The sequence below is a fragment of the Narcine bancroftii genome, chromosome 6 (genome assembly GCF_036971445.1).
Source record: "Narcine bancroftii isolate sNarBan1 chromosome 6, sNarBan1.hap1, whole genome shotgun sequence".
Taxonomy (NCBI): Eukaryota; Metazoa; Chordata; class Chondrichthyes; order Torpediniformes; family Narcinidae; genus Narcine; species Narcine bancroftii.
The window spans coordinates 208,351,151-208,370,753 of record NC_091474.1 but is presented as its reverse complement, the minus strand read 5'-3'; the positions used below and the strand labels follow the sequence as shown (position 1 = coordinate 208,370,753).

At 43.1% G+C, this 19,603-nt stretch overlaps 2 protein-coding genes across 6 annotated transcripts in view; one reads left to right on the top strand and one right to left on the bottom strand.

The window, feature by feature from the left end:
* The window catches only part of akirin2 (akirin 2), a 32,766-nt gene extending 24,630 nt beyond the window's left edge, over nt 1–8,136 (bottom strand). For all 3 annotated transcript variants that reach the window (XR_011340712.1, XM_069887361.1, XM_069887362.1), the window contains exon 1: nt 7,734–8,136. Coding sequence is in view for 2 of the 3 variants with exons in the window: in XM_069887361.1 (XP_069743462.1) it covers nt 7,734–7,908 (175 nt within the window). In the remaining variant the exon portion in view is untranslated. The remainder of the gene's footprint in view (nt 1–7,733) is intronic.
* A 3,789-nt stretch (nt 8,137–11,925) lies between these two features.
* LOC138737005 (uncharacterized) overlaps nt 11,926–19,603 on the top strand; it is a 268,455-nt gene continuing 260,777 nt past the window's right edge. For all 3 annotated transcript variants that reach the window (XR_011340709.1, XM_069887356.1, XM_069887355.1), the window contains exon 1: nt 11,926–12,159. Coding sequence is in view for 2 of the 3 variants with exons in the window: in XM_069887356.1 (XP_069743457.1) it covers nt 12,033–12,159 (127 nt within the window). In the remaining variant the exon portion in view is untranslated. The remainder of the gene's footprint in view (nt 12,160–19,603) is intronic.

Here is a 19,603-nt window from a genome sequence, read left to right as displayed (position 1 = left end):
AACCTACTGGAATTCTTTGAAGTAGCATCAAGCAGGCTAGATCAAGGAGATGCTTGTGGATGTTATGTATTTGGATATTTGGAAGGCCTTTGACAAATTGCTGCACATGAGGCTACTTGTTCAGAATCCGTAGTACAACAGGAAACATATCTATGGTACAACAAGAAACATACTAACATGTGTAAAGCATTGGCTACTTGGCAGGAAGTAGAGTCAGAAAATAGGGATCCTATACTGGTTGGTTGCCTGTTGCTAATGGTATTCCACAGAGGTCAGTGTTAGGATCACTTTCTTTAATGCATCACTGATCCAGATTATGGAATGAATGGCTTGCAGCCAAGTTTGCTGATGAGAAGTGGAGGAAGGAGCAGGTAGTGTTGAGGGAACAGGGAGACTGCAGAAGGACCTAGATTAGGAGAACTGGCAAATGAAATAATGTTGGAAAATATACATTCACTTTGGGAGAAGGAATAAACAAGCAGACTATTTTCTAAATGGGGAAAAAATTGAAAATTCCCAGATGCAAAGGGACTTGGGAGCCCTAATGCAGGATACTCTGAATTTTTGGGTTGAATCAGTGAAGGAGGCTGGTATTCATTTCAAGAGGAGTAGAATATAAGAGCAGAGATGTTTTGTTGAGGCTTTATAAGGCACTAGTGCGCCCTGAGCAGTTTTGGGCTCCTCAATGAAGAAAGAATTTGCTGATGTCAGAGGGGTTTCACAAGTATGATTCTGGGAATGAAAGGGTTGTTATACAGGGAGAATTTGATAGCCCTTGGCCTGTGTTTATTGGAATTTAGGAAAATGAGGGGGAAATCTCATTGAAATATTTCAAATGTCAAAAGGCATGAACAAAATAGAAGTAGAAAGCCTGTTTCCCATAGTAGGGGAGTCAATGACAAGAGGGCACAACTTCAGGATTGAAGGGCATCTACTTAGAACTGAGACACAGAGAAATTTCTTTCACACATTGGGTACTAAATCTGTGGAACTTTTGCTACAGGTTGCTGCGGAGGCCAAGTGATTGGGTACATTTAAAGCAGAGATTAATAGGTTCTTGACTGAGAGGGCATCAAGGGATACTGGGAGAAGATCAGGGAGTGGAACAGCAAGCAGGGCCCAGTACAGAGGGCAGCTAACAGCTCTTCCATTCAAACTTTTGGGACCCACACCATCCACCTTCGTTTTAGCAACATCATTTTCCATGGACCTTTACCCTCACAGCAGTGGCACAACCGCTCCTGGGCGCCAACTTCCTTCAGGCCCACTGCTTGCTTGTCAACCTCAAGGGAACTTTTTAGACTGCCTCTGGGGGAAGCCAAGCTACCCACCCCCATCTGGACTCTAACACTCTTGGACAATGAATTTGCTCGCATCCTGGTGGAATTCCCCTCAATAGTGGCTCCACAGCCAAGCCAAAGCCTGGGGTATGGCACCACATATAGACAGAGGGCCCCACTCCACACCAGAGCATGCCAACTCCCTCCCAAAAAGTTCAGTCTGGCGAAGGAGGAGTTTTAAGAAAGTGGAGGAGCTAGAGATTGTGCAGTGTTCCAACAGTCCCTGGGCCTCCCCCTTCCACATGGGGCCCAAATCAGCAAGGGGGTTGGAGACCATGCAGTGATTATGGCCAACTCAACAAGACCATCACACCTGACAGATATCCTGTGCCCCACATCCAAAACTTTGCTGTCAACCTGCACGAGGTACAGGTGTTCCCCAAGGTGGACCTCATCTGGGGTACTGCCATATCCCAGTTCACCCCCAGGACGTCCCCAATCTAAAGAACGCAACACAAACCTTTCAGCGGCTGATAGATGCAGTGGGCCGGGACCTCTCATTTGTGTTCATCTATTTGGTAGATATCCTCATCGCCAGCAGCAAGTACCATGATGCCCACCTGAGACAACTGTGCACTCACTTGAGTGAGTTCAGACTGACTATCAACCCTGTTAAGTGCCAGTTTGGTCTGGGGCACAGGATTAACAGACACGATGCAAGGTAGAGGCAGTCTGGCATTTCGCTAAACCACGCATGATAAAAGGGCTGCAGGAATTCGCCAGTATGATAAACTTCTTCTACAAGTTCATACTGGCAGCAGCACACATCATGTGCCCCACCCCCTCTTCGCACAGATGACAGGCAAGGCAAAAGACATCCCTTGGGATGAAAAGTCCTCCACGACATCCCAGAATGCCAAAGACGCACTGGTCAACACCACCTTCATGGTCCACCCCAGACTGAAGGCACCTACCGCCCTAATGGTCAATGCCTCCAGCACACCGGTAAGGGATGTCCTAGAACAACTTATCAAGGGCCAGTGGCAATGCCCGGCCTTTTTCAGCAAGCACCCCCCCCACCAAAAAAAAAAACACCAGAACTCAAATACAGCACTTTCCACCGAGAGCTGTTAGCACTGCACTTCGTCCGCGAAGCCAAGCCAAAGAAGAAAGAAAAGAAAGGCAGTAACACATTTATTTCCTTTACTTTTTGGAAGGCCGGCAATTCAGGGGTTCACTGATCACAAGCTGCTGACTTTCACCTTCCATAAGGCATTGGACGCATGGTTGGCCCGACAACAGAGACACTTGAGTTTACCACAGACATTCAACATATCGATGGGGAAAAACAACGTGGTAGCTAACGCTCTGTCACGCCCTGCAATCAAATTGCTACATGCCCTGTCCCAAGGGGTCAATTACACGGCGCTTACCAAAGCACAGCAGCAGGACCCAGAGATCCCTGCTTTTGGACAGCCACCTCCAGTCTCAGGGTGGAGGATGTTCCCATTATCCCAGGACATTGCTGTGCGCCATCTGGCACCACCTCATAGTTCCAGCTGCGTGGTGGTGCCAGGTTTGAGGCCATCCACAACCCGGTGACCATGGTCAAAATGGTGGCCAGTAGGTTTTTCTGGCACGGCCTCTGTAAACAAGTCAGCCAGTGGGCCAAAATCTGCAGGAACTGTCAGTCCTCCAAAGTGCAGAGTCACAAGAGAATGCCCACACAGCCTTTGGAGCTGATGTGGCGCAGGTTCAGCCATGGACACATTGACGTAGTGGGGCCAATACTGGTTTCCCATGGGGCAAAATACCTCTTGACCATGGATGACTGCTCCAATGAGATGGCTGGAGGCTGTCCTGCTGACTGATACCACCACAGGAACCCGCACCAGGGTACTCATTGAAACATGAATGTCCCGGCGCACCTCACTCCAGAGATGGGGGGGGGGGGCACAATTCACCTCCTGGATCTTGGCTGCACTAGCTAACTTTCTGGGAATGCAGTGACATCACACCATGGCATATCACCCACAGGTCAATGGGTTGGTGGAATGTTTCCACAGGCTCTTCAAGGCAACCTTGATAGCCTGGATCAAGGGTCCCAACTGGAGGACAAACTGCCTTAGGCCACATTGGGAATCTGTACTGTGCCTCAACAGTGGAGATGGTCTACAGGAGTTCCTGGCCCATGATAAATTCCCGGAAGTCCCTGGGGCAACCCTCAAGAACCTGCAGTGAAAATTGGGGTCCTTAGTTCCATGGCAACCCTCACTACACGGCCAGCAAAGCAAAGCATCCCAAAGTCAGTACGTGTTCATGAGGAGGGGCGCACACAGAACACCCATACAATAGCCCTACAAGGGGGACCTACAAGGTTGTTAGAGAATGGTTCCACCTTCATCCTCTATATCAGTGTTAAGACTTTTACTGTCAACCACCTAAAATTGGCATAGCAGGACTGTAACCAGCTGGTCTCCACTCCTTCCCCCACAACACTATGGACAACAGCCCTGTCGCCAGTTCTGGGGGGGGGGGGGGGAAGAGTGGGGTGTTGTGTAGTGGCCCACGTGCGGAAACACGGACTAGCCTGTAAAATGGCCAATGAATGTAGCAATCACATGGACCTGGGGACAACATGGCCATCATCCCAGGTGACCTCCGCACAGAAGGAAGCTGTGGAACTCTGGCAGAATCCCAGGCAATCCAAGACTGTCGCTTCGATGATGCAGGTCTCTGACGTCAGCTCCAGGGCCCGTGTAAGTGTGCAATAAATCAGTCTCATTTTCCAAGGCTTTGGTGTGCGTATAGTTCTTCTCCATGCTCGGGTAGCACGTACACTGCACATGTACAATTTATTTAAAAAAAAACAAAGGTAATGCAATTATTAGTGGTTCTCAAACTCCATCCTGTACTCATTTGCAGATTTTTTTAGGCAAACAGTAGCATTGGCAGCAAATCTATAGATCATGTTGGAGTGGAACTTGGCTATGCAGTCACAAGTGCATAGGGAGGGAATAAAGCAGGAGACTAAGCTTGCAGCCTTGGGATTGCTCCTACATTAATGCATAACAAGGAGGTGGTGATGGTGCTGATCAGAACTGAATAAGATACACTAACAAATAGAGGATCCAGTTGCAGAGGGATGCACAGAGTTCCAAATCTCTTAGGAGTTTTGCCAGTATGATGTTGAAATCTGAGCAGTGAACAATAACCCCTTTTAAATTGCAGCACCTGGGTAGCCCTCCTGGGGCCCAGGTGCTATTACTGGGGCAAAGGTGCTGGAAGAGATAGTTAAAACTCAATACAATCATCCTCCAGCTGTCAAGTGGGATCCAATGCTAAACAGAATCAACAGGATATATTTGCCTTTGAAATTGTGCAGTTAGATTTGTTGAACAAATAAATTGCTTCCAATTATAAAATAGACCTAAAGAGACTGCCATGCTGTCATATGAAGGAAAAGAAAATTACTAAGGAGGTCAGCACTCAGCATCTGTGCAGACATTTCAGGGCAAGATCCTGCAACAGGTCTGAGTGTAGTTAGTTGAGAGAGACAAGCAGGAGCAAGGCAGCGAGTCAATAGGTAAAATCAGCTGAGGAGAGGGAGTGTGTACAATAGACAAGTAATGAGAGAAATTAACATCAGGTGGAACCAGACTGTGGGGAGTAGAGGTCAAGACAAAGGCTGGAATCTGATAGGAAAAGCAACAACTTGAACCAGATATGAGATAGATGATGGATCCAGCTGGGAGAGAGAGGATAGGGCACCCAATGGATATTGTGTATGGTATCAGATAAAAGAGAACCTGGGTGAATTAGAAGGGAACGGGCACAAGGATCGCAAGTTGTCATGGTCGCATGCTTCCCTTTGCCAGGAGCGGTGCCGGCAGCCACTGATGACATAAGTAATGCGACTTGCAGGGGCAATAACGCGCACGTGTTAAGCGTCAGTGTACAGGCGGTGGATCTCAGATGCAGGAGGAGTGTCAGAATCACCTTTGTGGCAGTGAGCCAATGAGAAGGTCAGAGGAATTTAGTTGGGTGGTGTTTGGGGAGTTGAAGAATAATAAGAAAAAGTCGACTTCATGGCGTGCTAAAAGAGTATTCTTTATTTGTTTGTAAGCCATGGTAAATAAGTACCATTACAAATTTGCCTGAAAGTGAAAAATTCAAATATTCATACCAATTGTTGACTACTCCATCTGAATGAGGTGTCATCCTGGCAGAGAAGCCCAAAGATGTACAGTAAAGGTCAATGCAGGAACAGGAAGGAGTTGAAATGGCACGGAAGCAGGTGCTCAGGCTAACAACTGCAGACAGAGCTCAGGTGTTCCACAAAACAATCACCTTGTCCAATTAGAGGTATTCCCACTAAAATGTTTCAAGTTTTAACAGGTGCTGAGAGGATGTTCCATTATACTGGAACAAGGATGCAAGATACTCTAGTTTGTACTCTAAATAGTGCTCATTGATAATAATGTATCAGAAAAATGAACTGAATGCAGGTAACTGGGCTCATGGAAACCATATTAGGGTAAACAAGACTAATGTACGTGTCTACCCGAACAAAATCTGAACTTAACAGAAACGCTATATTCTCTCAGTAAAAGCAGGATATTATTGCATGAAAATGCAAGTGGAATGACCTCATCTTCAACCTACCCAGGAACAGAGTACTTATAATTATACAATGAATTGTTTTAAATCTGCTCAGCTTTCAGGATGCATTTCACCTCCATACAATTGCAGGAAGTTGCAAGGTCATTAGCTCTCCAATTGTAAAATTGTATTACTGTCCAGAAAGAGTGAGCACATGGTCAAATATCATTTTAAGTTGAAAATGTATGGACTGTTTTAATCACCTTGTAAGGTTTTACAAAGCAGATTAACAAATAATGAACCAAAATAATCAGTTTAAAGTGGCCAGAGTCAATTAAAATTTTATAATTTCCATTATCTGCTCTCAGAGATAGTTAAAACTCAATACAATCATCCTCCAGCTGTCAAGTGGGATCCAATGCTAAAGAGAATCAACAGGTTAAGCAGGATCAGTGGGAGAAAAAAAATCCCAGGAAATTCAGAGTCTGGCTCAAAATGCTAATTAATTATTTTTCTCCAGTTGATGTTGGTCATTACTCTATCAAATTGGGTTTGCCCTCATATTCCAGCATCTACACCCTTCAGATGGAATTTGAATCTCCTACACTGCCAGTCCAGGATTTCTAGTCCAGTAATTTAACTGACCACCACTCTGCCAAGGCACATCAAACCATGATACTGAATAATTTAAAAAAAATTTCAGTAAACTGACTGATGTCAATAGATTACTGAAAAAAACTTTAAATTAATATGTCCCAAAAACTTTCAAAATAGCTCTACAATGAAAAAGGTCAAACAAGTCTACTCTTAACTTTCAATATTACAGAATGTTCAATTTTCCCCTCTCTGCAGTCAAAGAATAATACCCAAAACAAACCCAAATACATAAAATGTTTGAACTATAAATGTGAAGAAAACTTAAGATTTAAAAATCAAATTCCTAAGCAAATCAAGATTATGGCTTTAGTTGTTAACAATATTATTTTCATTTAGGTACAATGTATTCCAAATACTTTACCACTCAGATAACCCTTTCTACACACATACACACACAAATATATAGTCTCATCAGTACATACAAAAACAATTTCACTTCATCATTATTGAAATATTCTGATATTAAACACATTTTTGCATAGTTTATTTCATATTACCTAATTTGGTGAATGAAGCAAACATTCCCAGTGAGTTAAAACAGCTAAAATGTTAGTAAACTTAAGCAGAACGAATCAGAAAGTGCATGACAACTAAATGTCCTTCACATACAAATTACTCAACTTGTCTCCCAAAGAGATTTAAAAATCACACCACAAATCACTCAATAGCAATAAATAGCACCCTGGGGCCTCGAGACATTGACCTTACTGCACGAACACAGGAAGGAGCACACAATCAGGACCTAGAATGATTGTGAGGGAATCTCAAAAGGAAAAGAAAGTACAGGAGAACAAGAATCCAAGCAGTGACGAGGAAGAACAATCCAGAGGGCAACCAAAGCACGAATGATAGGACAGTAATGCAGAGAGGAAGTTAGCCAGAGGGTGGAGGGAAGGGAATAATAGCAGAGAAGAATGTTCGATTTAGATACAGGATTGAAAGTTGCTGAGCAGCAACATCATCTGGAGAGGGTGAGTGAAGCTTGACAGGGGAAGAGGAAGAGCTACTCATCCAACAAGCAGAGTGGAGTAGAGACACTGAACGAATGGATGCGGCAAAGAAACGAGCGGCGACCCAGATCGTTCGGAGAGCGAGAAAGGTGAAAGAAAGGACGCGTGGCTCCCACGCCCCTGGCGATGCAGAGAAGGGCGGGCATCGCCCTCTTGCCATGAGAGGACGGCGGGCCATACCGACCTGTGGTGAGGCGAGGGGTCACCTCCCCGAACGGTGACGGCTGCATTTTCAGGTACTTCTGTGGGGAGGCGGCCGAGGTGAGCGGGGTGCAACGCCTCCTCTTCGGTGACTGCGACGGGGCACTCAGCAGAGGGTCGAAATCGATAGTCCTTTTCAAGGTGGCTCCGCAGGCCATGTCGTCTAGCGGGGTGGGGCAGGCAAGGTCGGCTAATTGGCTCAATCAACGCGGGCCCTGGTGGACTGGCCGCGACGCTTGGGTCCCCCCCTCCCCGTTACCGCTGAAGGGCCGGGCTCTGCCTTCAATCTCACCCGGCTCTGCGCCCGCCGTTATCCGGTGTCTGCCTGGGAGGGTCACGCCGTTCGCCGCAGTCACCGTGCGGCAGGAGCCAAGGCCGTCACGCCCAGCAGCAGGAGCCGATGCCGCCGGATTGCTCGCCTCCCAGCTCTCAGCCCGCGATGGCGGCCCCGGGCACAATAAACAACGCCCGCCTCGCTCTGGCCCCGGAGACCGCGACGACGCGCAAGCGCGGCTCCGCCTCCCCTGAAGCAGGCCCGACGCGCCGCCCCCTGGGAGTTGTCGTTCAGCGCGTGCCATTGATCGTCCCGTTCGGTGTGAACGAAACTACAAAACCCAAAACCTCGCGCGGCCCCCCCACCCCCCCCCCAAGCGTGTCGCTGGAGCTTTTAAATCCCTCATTGGTAAATTCAAGCAGTAACAAGGTCTGGACAGTAATCAATGAGAGAGAAGAAGCCGTGCAGCAGGAATTGGTGGAGCCCACCAGGAAATCCTTCAAGTGGCTGACAAATAAGGAAGTGATCAGAAAGGAAAATAATCTGTCGTTACCCCCCTCAATTCCACTAAACTAAATGATAGCTGCAAATTAAAAATATAATGTGGGAGAAACTTAGCAGGTATTTTAGAGAGCAAAGATAGAGACATGACTCTATCAGATTAGTTGTTTGCTTAACATCTCAAAGTGATTTTTCATCTTGGTACACAACTTGAGGGCTTTTCTGTACTTACAGATGGGGAAAATAAATGTATCACACAGGTACATTAAAATTGCCTGTATGTTTTCAGCGCTTCCCGTCGTATTTCGCATTTCTAGCATCTGTATCCTTTATTTGCCTGTGTCGAATTCTATTTATTTCTACAAATAACTACATAGGAAATGCCAGCTATCATGGTAGCACTTAGGCTTGTTGATGAGCAAATTAAGAAGCTTTGAGAGAAAAAAAATCAACCATTCCCTCCCTCACAACCCATAACTCTCCATTTTCAAATAGATCCACTTTTCAAATGGGAATTGATGGAGAGAATAAACCGCAGGGATGAAAGGAAATGGGGAGAGATGGAATCTCACATGAAATTTCTCCCCCAGGGAACTTGCATGATCCAATCGGCTGAATGGCCTTCCGAGGTGCCTGTTAATAACACAAGAGTCAACAGCTTAAGGCACTTCATATATCTTCTTTCTTTGGCTTGGCTTCGCGGATGAAGATTTATGGAGGGGGTAAATGTCCACGTCAGCTGCAGGCTCGTTTGTGGCTGACAAGTCCGATGCGGGACAGGCAGACACGGTTGCAGCGGTTGCAGGGGAAAATTGGTTGGTTGGGGTTGGGTGTTGGGTTTTTCCTCCTTTGCCTTTTGTCAGTGAGGTGGGCTCTGCGGTCTTCTTCAAAGGAGGTTGCTGCCCGCCGAACTGTGAGGCGCCAAGATGTAACGGTTTGAGGCGATATCAGCCCACTGGCAGTGGTCAATGTGGCAGGCACCAAGAGATTTCTTTAGGCAGTCGTTGTACCTTTTCTTTGGTGTACCTCTGTCACGGTGGCCAGTGGAGAGCTCGCCATATAACACGATCTTGGGAAGGCGATGGTCCTCCATTCTGGAGACGTGACCCACCCAGCGCAGCTGGATCTTCAGCAGCGTGGACTCGATGCTGTCGACCTCTGCCATCTCGAGTACTTCGATGTTAGGGATGAAAGCGCTCCAATGGATGTTGAGGATGGAGCGGAGACAACGCTGGTGGAAGCGTTCTAGGAGCCATAGGTGATGCCGGTAGAGGACCCATGATTCGGAGCCGAACAGGAGTGTGGGTATGACAACGGCTCTGTATACGCTTATCTTTGTTAGGTTTTTCAGTTGGTTGTTTTTCCAGACTCTTTTGTGTAGTCTTCCAAAGGCGCTATTTGCCTTGGCAAATATATACTGCAAGTATAAGGAACTTGGTCAAAGATATCTTCAGTGAGGGGTGTCCAGAGCTTGCAGTCGAGGCAGCAGAAGGAAATGCATGAGTCAAAATGGTGGGGTGATTAGGAACAGGAATCTTGTTTACAGAAAAGTGTGTGTGAAGATTCTAAATCTGGGACATGGATGCACCAGGATGCTAATGAAATGGAAGCTTGTCCTTTCAGATTATTACAAGGTGCTTTCTAAGCAAGCATACCAGCAAGTATGATGCAGCAATGTCCAATATGTGAATTCTCACAAAGGCTGCAAAAATGGAGATGCACAAGAGACTGCAGCAAATAAGGAGGCTCAGGGTGATGGAAAGTGAGTTGAGTGCTGTGCATTCAGAATGGGTGAGATGTAGATTAGAATAAGATTGGGGTTGGTGCAGAGTATTAACTGAGGGATAGATGTTGGCCTGGACAGTAGGGATAATTCCCCTGTTCTTCAGCTTAGTGGCATGGGACCTTTTGTTTCCAAAAGACTTTGTCTTAACTTCATATCTGAAAGGCAACACCCACTTAGCAGTATACTGAAGCATCAATTGAGATTTTTTGATCCCCACCTCCTTACTTCAATCTAGAAGTTTCTTACACTGTGATAATAATACCAATCGAGCAACAACTGATTCTTACACTATAGTTGATGAAGACAGAGTGATGGTCAATTGCTAAAACGCTGCAAATCTAAAGATTTACTAGTGCTAATAAAACCTGAAGAACAGCAAATTTGTCAATCCATTATAATTGCCAAATCTGTCGATAATATTAAGCAGTCTTGATTTCATGGTGGGTCTATAGATGGAAGTTGGACAGAATGCTGAGCTTGCAACCACTCAACAAGCCTGACCCAGCATGGCCTTGCGCAGGTGATAGTCAAAGACTGAAGAGGAGCATTTTAGATTTTCTCCTTACACAGGTAGAGAGATATGAAAGGATTATTGCAATACTGCTTGGACTCCTTCGTCCATGACCCATCAAGGGAAGTGGTACCGATATGTTGCTTGAGTGGAAGTAAATTTATGCCATGAAAATAAAGCAGGTACCATTTTTAAAAAAAAAGCAAAAATACTGTGGATTCTAGAAAACTGATATAAAAACAGGAATAAAAAATGCACTCAGCAAAATTACATTGTTAATTACTTTTCTTAGCATTATGGGCTCTTGTTTAAATCAGAAAATATAAATTAATCAACTTTTGTTTATATTGTGCAAATGCTCTGTGTGTAATAATTGATCACATACTTGCAGTATATGATAACATGAACGAGAAGCAAGAATAGACCGAAGGGGCCCTCAGGCCCTGGCCCGCTATTCAATATGATCATGATTGATCTGCCCTGTGCCCAAGTTCAGTAATTCAGAAATAAATTTTGCAGCATTTTAGAAAAAAAATTGAAAATACAATATTTATTTCCCCCTTTGAAGCATACTGAGTCGATCACAAAATGCTGTGTGTCAGATCTACATGAATTACTGTGTAAGGACCAGTTAAGGTTTCCTCTATGGCAATCCGCAAATATAAGATTTATTAAAGTTACTCTTTATAATTTATTTGTGCTAGGATTATGAACTCACAACATTTTGTGTTAGTAGTCCACCATATAATTATTAGGCTCCAGTACCTGTTTAATTATTTCAGTATAAAATTAGCAATCTGAAAAAATACAGAAAGATAAAAACTACGATCTAAGAAACTACTTATCTGAAGCAAAACTAAAAATCCATATGACATATTCATTTATTTATAACTACAAGTTTTGTTATGAAACAAGGGATCCTCAAGATACTGAAAAATGTTGATCCCTTTGTTTGCTGTGCTATTCTCTATCCCCTCTGGTCTAGATAAGGGAGATCATTCACCGTTTGAATGTGGTCTCCATAGTAACCTATGCCTTGACATCAGGTTTTATTATGATGTGTCATAGTCTCCATGGTAATTTCGGAATTTTTTTTTGCAATCATTTCACATGGTAACACCTCCCAACATATTCTGCAGACATGGCAATTTATAGTGTCTGATCTCCACACTGTCACACCTTCAGTACATTCAATTTGTCCTTTCAGGCGATGTCACTAAATTCTAGAATAAGTTTAAGTGGTCTTCTGTTATCTCTGTTATCCTTCAGGCTGGTTGCTGATGCACAGGTATTGGAATCATATCAAAATACTAATTTGGGAAAGAAGGAAACTTTGGGTAAGTACGGTACTATCCACGCTAGTTGCCATTACATGTTTTATCCAAAGATGGAATTTGGATTATTGTCTATTTTAACATTCTCCCATTTAAAAGCATTGTGTCAACAAATTAAGTGTTATTCCAGTTCGTTGTTACACTGATGAAAGTGAGAATTAGTTTGCAATCTGCAAGGTCCTACAATTATTTATTGACTGAATAACCTCTCTGAGTGGCAGTTGATTGATAAATGAATACAGGTGCTCCTCTACCTAAGAGGTTTGTCTTATGACTTTTCAAAGTTATGATGGTTTCGAAACCATACTTTCAACTTGAAAATCCGATCCGATCCCGCGCTTGCCATGGCAGTATTGCGCGAGATTATTGCACATCATATTCTCTTGCGATGCTGACTCAACCATGTTCACAGTCTCCATAGCAATCATGCTAATGTAGGCAACCCATCATTTCTGTTTAATGCCCGTGCGTGATGACCCACCATCCAGCAATGAATTTTAGTTCAATGCTTCAAACATTCTTCATGCATAGTGTGCTTTCAGCTGTGTACATTAATTTTTTTTCAATGTGGAAAAAAGGTATTCAAAATTTAATTATAAAAAATGGTAGGTGCGGTATTCTTTCTCGACTAACGATTTTTATGACTTACGATGGGTTTGCTGGAACATAACCCCGTTGTAAGTTGTGGAGCACCTGTACTGGCAATGACATTGAAAGCATATAAAAAGCCTTCTTTAGAAACAAAAAAAAATATGAAAGGCTTAGATAGGGTGGACAGCCAGCACCTGTTTCCCAGGGCAGGAATAGCAAATACCAGTGGACAGAGTGAAGGGAGGGAAGTTTAGGGGATACATCAGGGGTAAGTTTTTGTTTACGCAGAGAGTTGTGGGTGCCTGAAAAGGGCATTTAAGAGACTCTTAGACAGGCACATAGATGGAAGAAAAATAAAGGGTTACAGGGTAGAGTGGGTTTAGTACTTTTTAAAAAAGGAATATATAGGGCTGAAGGGCCTGTAGTGTGCTGTAATGTTCTATGCAGCAGGGCCTTGGTTTAACATTTCATCACAACAATGGGACTGCTTAGTCATACAAAATTAGGCCTTTAATGTGAGATTTGAACTAAGTACCATCATATGTAAAAATATTGCCACAAAGTCATTGGTTGATGGTTAGCTGCACCTTTTGTGAATCCCAAATGGTATATTTAAAGTGTCTTAGAATGTCCACCCTATCTATGCCTCAAATCATGACTCTCTGTGGAGTCATAAAATCTATCAGTATAGAACGTTCCCTTTGGCCTAAATAATCCATGACGACCAAATTAGCATTCCGAGTTAATCCCATTTGGTCCATATCCCTCAAAACCCCTCCTTATCTATAAATACATCCATTTGGAAGGTCATTGAAACTTGGTGTGAGTGTATAGCAGGTGGAGAAGGAAAGATGTTAGATAACAAGCTTTCATGTTAAAGGGAAGTCATGATAGACAAGTTGGTGACAAAAGAATTAGAATGAACATGGCAATGCAAATAATTGTCAGTTTTTATGGAATTCAAATTAAAATGAATGTACATTGAAAGGAAACAAGCAAAAACAACCTTAAGCCGTAAGATCAGTGTTCTGATTTTCCCAAGCACTTCATGATCAGTTCTATTTTTTAAAGTTTACCTGCTATATTGCAGATTAAATGGCACCTAGTTTGTCCTCAAATGCATTCCACAGCAAGAACATGATCAATGGATGCTGTTTTTTTGTGTTTTCTAACAGGGACTGCACTTTCAAAGTATGCAAAATTGGCTGTAAAACATTTTGGAATATTCTGTAAGGCCTCATAGAAATGCAAGCAATGGAAATATTTCTATTTATTAAAGGAGAAATAATAATGAGGATTGATTGAAAATGTCACTGTATGAAGTCCATTAGAATTAAGTAAATGAGTATCTTTGATTTAGGCTACTTACAGCAATGGATAAGTTTGTTTACCAATAGTCTGGTGTGGTTCTATTTTTCTGATTCACAAGATGTTATGTTTGTTCCTTGAAGAAGAACAACCTTGCATGGTTTTAACACTTGAGAACTTTATTTTTCGAGCTGCTTGAACTAACAATGCACTTGACTTCTTTCGTGGTCTACATTTTGTTCCCTCGCCAACTGCAAGCATTGCCTACTGCGAAATGTAGTTCTTTATTATACATACACATAACACATCTTCCCCTTTTAAAAAAAACACAAACACAATACTATGTCTACATAACAAGGGTATCTACATTCTGTGACCAGTCTCTTTCCACTCAGCAGCTTTCAATCAGTTTCTGAGGTGGTTTAACAATCCTTTTTGGTCTGCTATGTGTTTCCACCAGGGTACTGTACTGTACTGCTTGCATTAGCATTTGTGTCATTCTGTGAACTCTGAACATGTTCCTTTTCTAAATGTGTTGGCCCCCCTTTTGTGTCATAGATCCACGTGGTTCCTTCTCAGAGGTGTCCCTCCCTCTGTCTAGATCTGTGGATCTCTTTCCTCTTGCATATATCCTTTCATGGACCATGCGCCAGAATTGTGATCTCGGATTTCAACTTGAACTCAAGGCTTCAGGACTGGTCGGCTTTTCACATACTCTTACACTTTAGCCATTTGACCTTGTGTGCTCCTTTAGGTGTCAACAGATTTTCATGCATTGGAAGGTTGGTACGTATGCATCAACCCATCACCATTTGGGCAGGAGAAAGGCCATTCTGTAGTGGTGCACTTCTGTGAATCGTTAGACTTCTGTGGAAATCCTCTTGTCCATCATGTGCTTTCTTCATGAGGCTCTTCACCACCTTGACAGAACTCCCTGCTAGGCTATTAGACTTTGGGTGATGTGGTCTTGAAATTATATGTTGAAACCCCCAAGTATTGCAAAGGACTCAAATTCACTGCTTGAAAATTGTGGACCATTGTCTGATAGTACTTCATAAGGAACTCTATGCCTCGTGAACACATTTTTCAAGGAAGTGATAACTGCTTTGCTGGATGTTGACTGTAGTGTTGTTACCTCTGTGTAATTGAAAAGATAGTCTGTTACTACTATATGAATCATCCCATTACAGTCAAACAAATCTACTCCAACTTTGAAGTATGGCCTGTCTGGTACAGGATGTGGTGTAAGTGGTTCTTCTTGCTGCTTTGGTCTATAGGTAAGGCATATTTCACATGAAGCAGTATGAAGGCAGTGAACCTGAATTATTATATAGAAAGTTCTTCGTTATTAGTCATCTTGACTTCCTTAAGGAAGTGTTAATCCAAGCAGACTGTCGGAAATCCATTGACATTGTGGATGACACATCACTCAAGTTACCATGTTGCATATTTTCTCTTTTCTGCCTGCAAATTAGAGCAGAATAGACAATAAGGGGAGTAAGCTGATGACCTAATAATTTGTAGAAGAGGGCTGCAAAGGTTTTGGATTTTGGGAAAATATAGAAAGCAGAGAAGTTGGAAGTGAGACCTCAAGACTCCTGATAAATACAATCTCTTTTTCTATATTCTTATTTTCTTACTCTGAGGTTCATTCATTCATTCCTTCTTGCACAGCATTCAAACACCAATAAGAATATAAAAAGGTGCAGAAGTAGGCCAATTAGCTCTTTGAGCCTGCTCTACCATTCTGTAAGATAATTGGTCCAATATTGATATGAATCCATTTTTGCATACTCTCTCCATAAGATTTAAGACCCTCCTCATAAGACAATTTTTCCAGCCAAAGAATCAATCTGGTGAACCTTAACTGCTTTCCACTTTGGCAACTATACCCTTTCCAAAGTCAGGAGACCATAGTTGATAGAGTGCATCAAGTATGGCCTCACTAATGTCCTATACAGCATAAATATAGGAAGATATGCTTGCTCCTATATTCAAGTCATTTTACTACGGAGGCCACCCTATCACTTGTCTTCATGATTGGGTGCAGAACTTGCATTTTTGTTTTAATTTACTGGGATATAGGGGCACCCATCAATAATTCCCAAGCCAAAATCATTAAAATAATGATAAATTGACAATTTCTCATTGTGTTTGCTCCAATGCTTCCCCATGACTGCCAATTTTATTTGGGCACCCAGACTGCTGTTTTGACACCCCATCCCCAGACCTTCGGTCTCAGCTTATTTGTTTCACTGATCCCACATCCCATTTTCCTTTTTCCTGCCCTTCCTGTACTTTCCTCCCACTCCCTCCTTCCTCATGTTTTCCTCTGTCAGCATTTCACTGGGAGAATTAACAGAAGTCTTTGCTTATAAACAATTTCCACTGGACCACATCCCTAACAGAACATTAGTGCTTGGGGCCACACACAAAGGTGTCACAGAACCCTTGGGCAATGCGGTTAGCTTATCTTTTTTTCAGATGCCAAGGAATTGTTAAGCCTACTGCCTAATCAATTTCCTAAAAAGGTATTAATTTTAATTCCATGAGTAATTTTAGTAAACACTCTCTTGATAAAATTATGCCGAATGCCTTCTGGAAGACCATAAAAGTTAGATTTCTAGATATTTCCCTGGCCCCTTCTTTAGGTACATCCTCAAAAGGATTAGATTTATTATACAACTTACCCTTTACAAACATAAGTTGGCTCAATGCAATTAGCTGGAATTTCCCTGCAGCATTCCATTATCGTTCATTACTTGTAGATTCCAATAACTTTTCAACAACCGCTCTTAGATTAACACATTTATTATTTCTTATTTTTCCTGCTTCTTGTATTTCTTAAATAATAAAGTTAGATTTCCAATCTTCCAAACTAAGGGGAAATTTCTGCATTGAGAAAGCTTGGTATTTAAATGAAGCTTTGACATTCCCTTTCTCCTTAGGTCTCAGCATACTATTAGAAACTACTTCTGTTGAGAATCTCATCCCATCTTTTTCTTTTTTTAGTAGGGGGATGGGGGGGTGGTATATAGGGGGTTTTCTTTTTTTTCTTTATTATGTCACATGTATTTGTATTAATTTGTATTACTTTTAATCATGTGTATTCTTTTATGTGGCTCGAAATTTATAAATAAAATCATTAAAGAGAAAGCTTAGCTGTAGCTTGTTATTTGCTCGTGGAAACCATCAAGTTCTGGGAATATGCCGGCTTTATTGTTAGTGAGCTGGATTATCCTGAGAGGACTCCATCCCCACAGTCAACTCAGCCCAGTGCCACTTCTTCAGATGGAAAGAGGTGGATAAGGTGACCCTTTGCACCCAATAGGTCCAGTTGGGTGGAATGGACTGCAAAAGTAGAGTAGGATTCAGGAGGATGGCTCGAAAGGCTTTTTAACTTTTAAAAAAGTATCTCTGAAGTTTGAGACATTTAACAATCTATTCAAATGTGTTTGCATACTTAAAATCATTAGAATAATGAACAATATTTAATAAAAAGTAAAACAGAGTCTGCAGACACTGTGGTTGAAGTAAAATCATAATGCTGGAGAAACTCACCAGGTTAAACAGTGTCCTTTCTATAGCAAAGGTAAAAATACATAACTGACATTTTGGGCTTGAGCCCTTTATCAAGGTATGGATGTGTCGGCAGGCATCCGAATAAAACAATGGGGTGGGGAGGCCTGGTCACAAATGCAGGAGGTAATGGGTGGAGAAGGGAGAAAGGGGACAGCAGCAAGCAAGGGGGAGGAGGGATGGCTAGGTGAATAGAGAGGAAGGCGAGAGTGTTGTCAGAGATGGACCAAGTGAGTTTAAGATCAGGATGGAAGTTGGGCACAAAGTGAATGAAGTTGCCCAGCTCATCGCAGGTGAATGAGGCAAGCCTGATATAGTCATCAATATAATGGAGGAAGAGTTGAGGGTCTTGACTGTGTAGGCTTGCAGCATGGATTGCTCCACAAAGCCCAAAAACAGGCGTGCATAGCTGGGACCCATGCAGGTACCCATGACTACTCCTTTGATTCGGAGATGAGTTGAGAATGAGGGCAAGTTCTGCCAGGTGGAGGAGGATGGTGGAAGAGGATGACTGGTTGGGTCTCTGGTCCAGAAAGAAGCAAAGTGATTTTAATATTTAATGCCAGGGTTAAATAGGATAAAATAAGTTGAACATTTACCTGGGCATTTCGCTCCATATCAGCCACCACATTCAAATTATGGGGTCATTGTTTCGACACCAGCCCCAATAATGTAGGATTGAGAGCCCGAGTTGGGTGCTCTGCCTTTAGTCTCAATGGTGAGCCCTTCCACTGCCATCGCACTCCCAGTTCATCTTAAATCTCTGTCCTTTACCTTGCAAAGTCTAAAGGGTGCTGAGAGTGAACAGTTGATAATCAGCAATTCCCTTTGGAACCATTGGATAATAGGCAGCACAGTTCAGCCTGTATTTTTATTAATGCTTATTTCTTACCCCTGTTAAGTGCAATGAGTTGCGGCCCTTGATTTGGAACTGGATTGGAGCATAACCTGCAATGGAGAAGATGTAGAAGAAATTCACTGGGATGTTGACTGGGATGGAATGTTTTAGTCATGAGGAGATCGGATGGGATTGCTTTCCTTAAAGTTAGATGCACAAAATTATGATAGATGTTAAAAAAAATGTTTCCCCTTAACCAGAGAGTAAGGTGAAGGGTAAAAGATTTTACAGGGATTTGTAAAAATCTTTAGCACCCTGAGAGTAGTGTAAATCTGGACAAGATAGCAGTGACAGATACTCTCACAGCATTTAAGAAGTACTGAAATAAGCTCTTAAAATGCCATCCTGTCGTCGTCTGCAGGCCATGTTCTGAAATAGGAAATCAGTGGAGGTAGCAATAATGATAATAAATTTATTGTCATACAATGTACAAATGCCAAAAATTCCTAACTGCTGAAGTCAAATAGATACTTTTTTAAATAAAAAAATGTTCAATTTCTGAGGCTTGGATTCGCGGACGAAGATTTATGGAGGGGTAATGTCCATGTCAGCTGCAGGCTCGTTTGTGGCTGACAAGTCTGATGCGGGACAGGCAGACACGGTTGCAGTGGTTGCAAGGGAAAATTGGTTGGTTGGGGTTGGGTGTTGGGTGTTTCCTCCTTTGTCTTTTGCCAGTGAGGTGGGCTCTGCGGTCTTCTTCAAAGGAGGTTGTTGCCCGCCGAACTGTGAGGCGCCAAGATGCACGGTTGGAGGCGAGATCAGCCCACTGGCGGTGGTCAATGTGGCACGCACCAAGAGATTTCTTTAGGCAGTCCTTGTACCTCTTCTTTGGTGCACCTCTGTCTCGGTGGCCAGTGGAGAGCTCGCCATATAACACGATCTTGGGAAGGCGATGGTCCTCCATTCTGGAGATGTGGTCTTCAGCAGCGTGGATTCGATGCTGTTGGCCTCTGTCATCTCGAGTACTTTAATGTTGGAGATGAAGTCGCTGCAATGAATGTTGTGGATGGAGCGGAGACAACACTGGTGGAAGCGGTCTAGGAGCCGTAGGTGATGCCGGTAGAGGACCCA